The 9,624-nt window shown below is 37.7% G+C and overlaps 1 protein-coding gene across 1 annotated transcript; it reads right to left on the bottom strand.

The window, feature by feature from the left end:
* Positions 1-290: 290 nt before the first annotated feature.
* Positions 291-1,336, bottom strand: LOC122483426 (olfactory receptor 51F2-like). The gene has a single exon (XM_043580431.1). It carries the CDS (start codon positions 1,233-1,235, stop codon positions 291-293), a length of 945 nt encoding a protein of 314 aa, XP_043436366.1. The 5' UTR covers positions 1,236-1,336.
* Between the last annotated feature and the right edge of the window lie 8,288 nt (positions 1,337-9,624).

Here is a 9,624-nt window from a genome sequence, read left to right as displayed (position 1 = left end):
AGGGGAAGGGAAGGAGAAATAACAATAAGAGAGTCTTAAATACAGAGAACAAACCAAGAGTTGCTAGAGGGGAGTTGGGTGGGAGATGAGCTAAATGGGTGATGGGTATTAGGAGGGCACTTGTTGGTATGAGCACTAGGTGTTATATATAAGTGATAAATCACTGGGCTCTACTCCTAACACTAATACTACACTGTAGGTTACCTAACTCTAATTTAAATAAATAAATAATATAATAATCAAATATGAGTTAGAGAGACTATGGGAAGAAAAGATAAAATAAAAAATTCCTAAATCATCTTAGAAAGGAATATTTTGAGCACTGCCTTACGAATTTGCTTGGTTTTCACACTGTAGATTATGGGATTCATCACAGGAGGGATGAGCAGATAAACATTGGCAATGAGAGTGTGCACAAGGGGAGGGGCTTGCTTCCCAAATCTATGCACCAGTGACAAGCTGATCATGGGAATGTAGAAGATGGCAACAGCACTTATGTGTGAGACACAGGTACCAAAGACCTTTTTCCGCTCCTCTGGGGAGGCCATGTTGAGCACAGAGTGGATGATCAGAACATAGGAAAGGAGGATAAACACAGAGTCTAGGCCAGCAGTTGATATGACAATGGCCAAACCAAATGCACTGTTGATTTTGGTGTCTGTGCATGAAAGCGTCATCACATCAGGGTGGAAACAATATGAATGGTGCAGAACATGGCCATGGCAGAAAGACAGACGCTTTAGGAGCAGGAGTAAAGGCACTAGAGCCGTTGTCCCCCTAATAACAATGGCAAAGCCCACTTTGATGATCCTTGAATTAGTTAAGATTGTAGCATATCTCAGTGGGTTACAGATGGCAGTGAAGCGATCAAAGGCCATCGCCAGGAGTACTGAGGACTCCATGAATGTGAAACCATGGATAAAGAACATTTGACCAATGCAGGCATCAAAACTAATTTCTCGAGCATTGAACCAAAAAATACCCAGCATGGTGACCAATGTGGAAAGGCATAGTCCTAGGTCCGTGAAAGATAGCATGGAGAGGAAATAGTACATGGGTTCATGGAGGCTCGACTCAGTGAAGATCACAAACAGGATCATGCCATTCCCAGAGATGGCAATGGCATAGAGACAACAAAAAGGGATGGAGAGCCAGGCATGGTAAGTTTCAAAGCCAGGGATACCAGTAAGAAAGAAGACTGCAGGGTGGAAAATGCTCTGATTGAAGGATGGCATGATGAGTGAAGGAAGCAGATTTCCCTGAAGGAAAGGACCATACAAGTAGGCAAGGAAAATGTTTTCACTCTCTTCTACACATCATACAATCCAGGATCACTAGTGAGCCTTGTCTTGTTCTTCAATGGAAGTGCAAACCCAGTTATCCTTTTCTTAGATTTGGAGTCCATCTTGGGTGAACTAAGGAAAGAGACAGAACACTAAATCATATACAAGGACACCTGGGTTTTAGCAAGAGTAACATGTTATATCTAGGCTTCAGTACATTTTCACATACATGTGTAAAAAAGGAGGTTAGAGTAGATAACAGTAACATATTTTCCAGTTTTATGATTCCATGTACATGGACAGATAGGATATTTCTGTGCAACTCTGGGACAATACAAAAGCCAATTCATCCTGCTTTTCTTCACTTCTCTTTTCCCCTTAAGAGGTCCATTAAGACTTAAAAGTCCTACGGCACCTGGTTGGCTCAGTCGGTTGAGCTCCTGACTTCAGCTTATGTCTTGCAGTTTACGGGTTCGAGCCCACATTGAGCTCACTGCTGTCAGCACAGAACCCACTTTGGATCCTCTGCCCATCTCTCTATGTCCCTCTCCCACTTGCGTGCTCTCTCTCTCTCTCTCTCTCAAAAATAAATAAACATTAAATAAAAAAGATAAGTCCTTATGCATCCAAATAAAAGAGGATCATAAAGACAATATTAAATATTTTCTAATACCACTGATTAAATAGCACAATGGCTATTGATAAAAACTAAATATTATTGAAGAGCAAATTCAATCTGGCAAATAGACTGCAATGGGTGATAACTGATAAAGCGTTTCATTGTATAGGTAGTAGCCTTGAATCGGATATTGTTTAAGGGAAATTCTCCCTGAAGAAATATGGCCCAAAGTTAACCTTACAAGAACAAAGGAACTAATTTCAAGCTAAGACATAACAATTAGAGTGGAATTACCTGATTATGATTCTTAATATTCCATTATTGTGAAAGGATAAGAAAATGAATGGAGATTTTGGTGGGTGTGGTCCCTTAGTAACTGTCATGAATCTGGGTTAATCTCCATTCAGGTGAAAGATGATGACATGTTCACCCACATCAAGAAATCTGTAGGATTAAAGAAGTTCCTCTATAGTGATTCTTGTCCTAAGTGTTCTTACACCCTATTTTATCTACAGAAATAATACTTGGTTTTTAAGGTATTTAAGGTTTTACTCATTCACGTGTGTATTCACTCAACAAATATTTAAATATCTACAAAATTCCAGCGTGTGCAATTAGAATTACATCTGGTACCACAAGAAGGCCTGTCCATGACTCTGGGAAAGAAAATATCGAAGTGTATATAAGTCAACTTGGTAAGTTTCATTCCAACTCTATTAACAGGCAGTGGCTTTGACTAGAGTGGGGATAATTCATTACATGAAGTGTGATGAAGAGGGCATTTGAAGAGAAGAAAAGAGAAAAATGTTCAATATAGGAAGGCTCTTAAGAACTCAAACACAAAAAAATAATGTCTAGAAAATCTGAATTGAGGGGCAATGTATAACAAAATAAAATCCATTGGTTGGTTTCAATGCTTGTACATCAGTTGGAAGACAAATCTCACTTTTTCACCTGTGACTTACATGCAAGAATTAGAATATGTACTTAACTTGCTTTGCCAAAAAAGTGACTCCTGCGTTGTCTAACTGATGGCTGGTTTAAAGTCATAGGAACAGTGAAGGAGGTCAGAGGAAAGAGCCCTGGGGAATAGCAGTATTTTCAAAAAGGAAGAAGTCTACTGATGAGACTGGAGAGGTGTGCCACTCAGCTGAAAATAAACCCCCAGGAAAACACAAGGCCCTCATCAGTTTTTCTCAGACCTCTGATCTCAGAGCCAGGAAAAATGCCTGGCACAACAGTTTCTAAGAGCATCTGTTCAATGAATGAATTCATTATATCTGGTAATAGTAATAAACCCTAGACCCTTAATATCAGGCATATATTGTGATTCCTGATAGATACCCCTTCAAATTAGTAATAAAGTTCATGTAACCATATTGGCATATATTAAAATGGGAGATCAACACTTTTTCTGATTAATCTAGTATTCATCCTACCAGATATATTTCTATACAAAGATAGACCTGGTGATAGAAATAAATTTTTCTGTGTGAAGTTGTAAGGACCTTTAAATAATAACCTCTTTATTTTAAAGATGAGGAAACAGGCTCTCACGTTAATGCTCTTTGTATTAGAGTTAAATAAATTAAGAGACCCCAAAGGATTATCTAAGTATCCAAACTAGCCTTCTCTTTAGTAACAACACTGATAATGTATTAAATGCCTACTATGTAACAATTTACTTCATTATATCTCTTTCTCTGAGTCCTCTTTCCACTGCTTTGCATGCTTCCTCTGGTCTCCTTTTTGAATCAAAGGAAAACAGAGTGGGACTATTCCAATGGAGGGAACTCCATTAGTGAAGCTTGTGGGAAAATAATAGCTTTTAATTCTATGATTCTTAACCCTCCTTTGGTCCTCTGGCACTAAAACTAATGAGCAAATATTAAATAACTATTCGTGGGAAGGTATACTTAAATGTCTCTTTCTCCCCAGTGGAGAATTCTTCCAAGACAAGGGCCATGACTTACAAATCCTTGTAACCAGACTACCAAGAACATATAAATAGACTGCCCCCACTATAAAGCTTTGCATTCATCACTATCACAACATGCCCTGGGTCTTATGAGCTCCTTTTATAGATGAGAAAACTGAAGCTAAAATTAGAAAACCAAGGCTCGAAGGAATCATGTTACTTTCTCACATTTATACAACAGGACAATGGCAGATCTAAAAATTAAACTCTATTCTCTCTGACTTCAAATGCCATGCTTTGCCATTACTTATTTAAAAGGAATTTAATTTTTAAAATATGTTCAATGATGAACACATGCTCATAGCTTCATGACTTTAATGTATATTTTATTATATAAATTGTTTTTAAATTGATATATGAATATATATAGTATATGAATCTGTCAAATATATACTACTAAGTTCACCAATTTTCTCTGAACTGTTGGTTTTATAAACTATCTTAAGATTGTAGAGTCCTTGATGTATTCAGAAAAGATTTCAATGCACTAAAACACTGACCTTATGCAAAGGAGAAATCTTGAGTCTGGAAAGGGAGGTCATTTGCTCTTATCCTCTGCTCTTTGAAGAGTCATCCCACACAGCAGCAGAGAGTCTTTTAAAGCCAGAGAGAGAGAGAGAGAGAGAGAGAGAGAGAGAGAGAGATTATCTCAACCTCAAAACCTTATGGGCAGAAAGATTCTTCTGTCCCAAGGCTAGGAAAACACTCCCTGACTAGTCCTGCCCCATTAAGCCATCTCCAAAGAGGTTCTCTTTTGCCAAGAGAACTCAAACAGAATACTCAGGTATCAGACCTCAGAAAAGCAGGCTTTACAAAGGGCTCAGAAGCTGCCTGGTGAGAGTTATTTTCCCAACAGAAAATCAAATCCCTAGGAGAGAACTATACACCTGTGTCCTGCTAACCCTTTGTGCCCTGAAAGACCACAAAGAGCAATTTCTTTGCATGCAGCTTCATTCTTAATTCGCCAAAGAAATATCTTGGAGATTCCAGGATTCCAGTTCATTCAAGAGCTTTTTGACCCCCAGACAGCTGTTAAGTCAAAACCTTTCATAGAGTAAAAGTAAGGGAGAAGGGGTGTTAATGGATCACCTGTGAGTTTGCTTACCAGTCATTTGCCAGTATTGCAGCAATCATAACACATAGATAACACAGGTAGGAGAGGAGGGGTGAATAACTGTATTCACTGAGGCCACTGCAGTGTTATCTGGTTCAGAGCCCATGACTGTTCCTGAGCATTCTGAATATCTGGAGAGTTGTTCCTAACTTGTACACAGGCATACAAAATGATAACTTAAAAGAAAGTGATTCAGCAAAGAAGCATATGAAAAGATGCTCCATATCATATGTCATCGGGGTAATGCAAACTAAAATAATAATGATTCTAGAATTGCCAAAATCCAGAACACTGACAACACCAAATCCTGGAAGGAAGTGGAGCAACAAGAACTCCCATTCATGGCTGAAGGAATGGTCCAGAAAAATGTAAAATGGTCCAGCCACTTTAGAAGACAGTTTGGCAGTTTCTTACAAAACTGAACATATTCTTACTATACAATCCAGAAATTTCACTCCTTATATACCCAAAGGAGTTGAAAACTTATATCTACACAAAAATTGCATATGAATGTTTATTTTTTATTCATCATCGCCAGAAATTGGGAGCAATCAAGATGTGCCTTGCAAGCTTACAAAGGCACTATACTACTCTGATAACTGGTCTAAAACTGACACTAATACATTTATCCCTATGGTAGAGACATTAACTATGTTTGACAGACAGCTTCTGTTAAAACTGTGGATGGGGCGCCTGGGTGGCGCAGTCGGTTAAGCGTCCGACTTCAGCCAGGTCACGATCTCGCGGTCCGTGAGTTCGAGCCCCGCGTCAGGCTCTGGGCTGATGGCTCAGAGCCTGGAGCCTGTTTCCGATTCTGTGTCTCCCTCTCTCTCTGCCCCTCCCCCGTTCATGCTCTGTCTCTCTCTGTCCCAAAAATAAATAAACGTTGAAAAAAAATTAAAAAAAAAACTGTGGATATGGATACTCATTAATGGCCCTCAGACTTTGGTCATTAATACAGCCTTTTGACAATTGTGGGGACTGAGAGCATTGGTAGTTTCAAGAACAGTAACTAATTAAACATACTTCTTGGCATAAAAAGCTATGCCAAGAGGGCACTGCCTTGCAAAGTTCTGCTATATGGAAAAAACGAATGAGGTATTCACTATCATTAGCATTGCTTACTTGTTCTGTGTAGTTTTTTTTTTCCTTCTGTCACAAGATTCTAGATTCCTAGGAAAGTCTGGAAAGACATAGTTTTTTCCAGGAGTTCATCAAAAATCTGAAAATAAGCTACCCATTTGAGGTATCTTCAGGACTAATATAGAAACTTAGTCTTCCTGCAGAAAGCACTTTAACAGATGGGGCAGACATCCTCACAGCCCTGAATAAATTTGTCATGAAATGACTGAGACTCCATGGGAAAAATGCATAATTCAAACAGTTGTTTCCAAGATACAGAAGCAAAAGGGGGATACCCAGGCTATTACAGGGACATATATGTGAAAATCTTGCTGGTCATGCTAAGGATTCCAATCTTAAGAGCCTTGGTCCATGAACAGGGCTACAGGAGCTAGTATTCTGTTAGGAGAACTTCAGGTTGTTTTCTAGTGCAAACTGAGGGATTTAAACCATTCAACAGCCCAAGTTTAATGGTTAGTGGATACACAGAGGGCATAATGACCCTCCTTCATTCTGTTGATAGAGTGTCTCTTCTAATTGGCGTGTCCCAAGGCTTGAATATTTTGAATACCTTCTCTGCATTCACCTATTCCTTTAGAGTTGACAAGCACTGGTTAAAATCAAAGTATTTAGGACCAGATAGCCAGAATCCAAAACTTAGCTCTGTCATCAAAAGTGTGACCATGGGATAATTATGCAACCACCTCCACTCAATTTCTTCAATTTTACATGGGGATAATAATTGTATCCGCTCCATAGATTTAGTTCATGTAATAAATAAAGTGACCCAATATTAATCTATAGAAAAGTCAGCATAGAACACTTTGTACTCACTCATAATAGGTTATTAACAATTGTCAATATTTATGATTATTGATTGTCATTACAATTATTTTTTTCATTAATATAGCAATTTTAATAAATTATTATTTAGTGACTGGTTTGTGTCAGATACTATGCTCCAGATATCAAGAATTAAAAGGTGTAGTCTCTACCCTCAAGAAGTTCACATTTCTGACAGGTAAGACAGTCACTGTAGTAAAAGAAATCTGATAAGGATGTCACCCTGCTTCCAATCCTCTGGCTTCACAGATCCCTGAGGAATCTGGCTTTGTAGGCCTTTTGGCTCTATCCTAAAAGCACTGTCTTTCCACCCTCTCTGCTTCAACCCTACTGAATTCATCTCCAACTCCCTAACAATGGGCCACTTTTGCTCACCTCTGAGCCTTGTTCTCTAAGGCAGTAGTAAGCTGTTTACTGATTCCTAAGTTCTGCCTCAAATGTAATTCAAAAAAGATTTTATTTTTTATTGACATAAAATTTACATTTACATTAAACTTAAAATAGCTATTTCTAAGATTTTATTATTTCAAAATTAAAGATAAATTAATGGTGGCTCAGTTGGTTGAGCATCTGACTTCAGCTCAGGTCATGATTTCATAGTTTTGGGGTTCGATCCCTGCATTGGGCTCTGTACTGACAGCTCAGAGCATGGACCCTGCTTCAGATTTTGTCTCCCTCTCTCTCTGCCCCTCCCCCCTTTGTACTCTGTCTCTCAAAACTAAACATTTAAAAAACATTTAAAACATAAAACATTAAAAAAAAATTTAAGATAAATTAACGGAAGCCGAATATTGTGGACTGTTTTATTTTCCTTTGTTTTTGTTTTATATTTGTGTTTATTTTTTAACTTCCCTGAATTACAGTTCTCCAATATTATGTTCAGTCTGCCTCTAGAATAAAACACCTGTTTTATTGACCATGTTGTTGACCATTCCTGCAACATTTCCCTAATTTGCTATTATTGCCTCTCCCTACCCTCTATGCTACTATCCTCAGCCCTAGCTTCTTTCAGGAAATCCTTATTTCCTCAGATCTCATTTTAGCTATTATATTTGATTAGCCTCCCTTGACTATAGGGCTAGGTCTCAACATCCATGTGATCTACATCAGTGCTTCTCAAACTTGAATGAGATACATGAGTCCCTTATGTATCTTGAAAAAAATACATATTATGATTCAGTACATCTGATATCCTGCATTTCTCACAAGCTTTCAGGTGATGCTGATGCTATTGGTTCTTTAGTAGCAGAAATCTCTATTAATCTTCCTTCTTTAGAGTAACTATAACACAGTATTGTAACTCCCCACATACTTAATTTTATCCTCCACTAAATTCTTTAACATCTGGAGCAATATCCATTGTGTTCACTGTTATAACCTCAAATCTTGCTCAATAACAGACACATAGTATGCATACACTATTTTCGTAATGATAAATGAATGCATGAAGAATGTTGATGGAAGTGTGTATAAAACATGGTGGGAGCAGAGAAGAGTGGGATAAATAGGAATAATAGAAATAGCCAGAAGAAGGTGATAGAGGAAAGAAAGAGGTACATTTATTTATTGACTAAAATTGAATCATTAATGTTGGCCATATCCACAGGGTAGAACTACTAATAATTCAACATGGCTGAATCCAGGAGAAGAGAATGAGACTTTCACCAGACCATGGAGGGCCAGTAGGAGTTGTAGGAGCTTCATATTTTTGGTAAGTAGCAAACAGATCATTTCTAAACACAATTACTGATGCAGCAACCAGTGTTTGTTATTATTGTTATTCTTTCCTTGCTTTTTAAATTTGTTTCTATAATTTGGATACATTAACCCTAGATTACCTGATTTGTCTCTGGCCTTTTGCTCCTGTCTCGGACTGTTTCTTTCAGAACCTACACTGCTTACTGCTTCAGGAAACTTCCAGCCCTGAATTCTGCTTTCCCACTTCCTGATTTAGGATGACCATCCATATCAGCTACTTCGTGTGTGAATTTTGAAGCTTGTATCCTATGACTGGAAAAAATGCTTTACTTATTTCTATGTCATTGAGAATTTTTGTTACCTACATTTTTACTACTATGAATAATATCACAATAAATGTTCCTCTCTATAAAGCATTGTCCATATCTCTATTTTTCTTTGGATAAATTTCTAGGAAGAGAATCTTATGGACATTGTAAGCCAACAATATACTGGAAAATACACTTTCACAAAGTTCTACTGTAAAACAGTATTTAGTCCATGATAACACAACAATATAACACTGTGCATTATAAGTTTTTTTATAAAACTTTGCAAATAAAAATTTGCTAATTTGACAGGCAAGAATATTTTACTGCTTACTGTAGTAAATACATTGGCACTCAATGAGTAGTATTTATTGCAAGTCCTTATGGCATTTTTTTTTTGTTTCTAATTCTGCTCTTCCTATTTGGATTAACAAGTTGGGAAAACATTTATATGCAGTAATGATGTCACAGACTGTGGTATTTCCCAGGTTCCATGGTATTGATATTGATATATTGATAACTACATACTCCTGGGACTATGTGACTTCATTGAGAGGCATTCTGCTCAGACTTTTGGAAGGCTGAACTGAATTACCAGCTACTGTTCTGCTGGACTGGTGTAAGTGTAGGACAGTGAGATGGACCATACTTTGAAAATA

Source organism: Prionailurus bengalensis, chromosome D1, assembly GCF_016509475.1.
Source record: "Prionailurus bengalensis isolate Pbe53 chromosome D1, Fcat_Pben_1.1_paternal_pri, whole genome shotgun sequence".
In the NCBI taxonomy this organism is placed as follows: Eukaryota; Metazoa; Chordata; class Mammalia; order Carnivora; family Felidae; genus Prionailurus; species Prionailurus bengalensis.
Note: the sequence above shows the minus strand (reverse complement) of the source record. Positions and strands in the feature narration are given on the sequence as shown.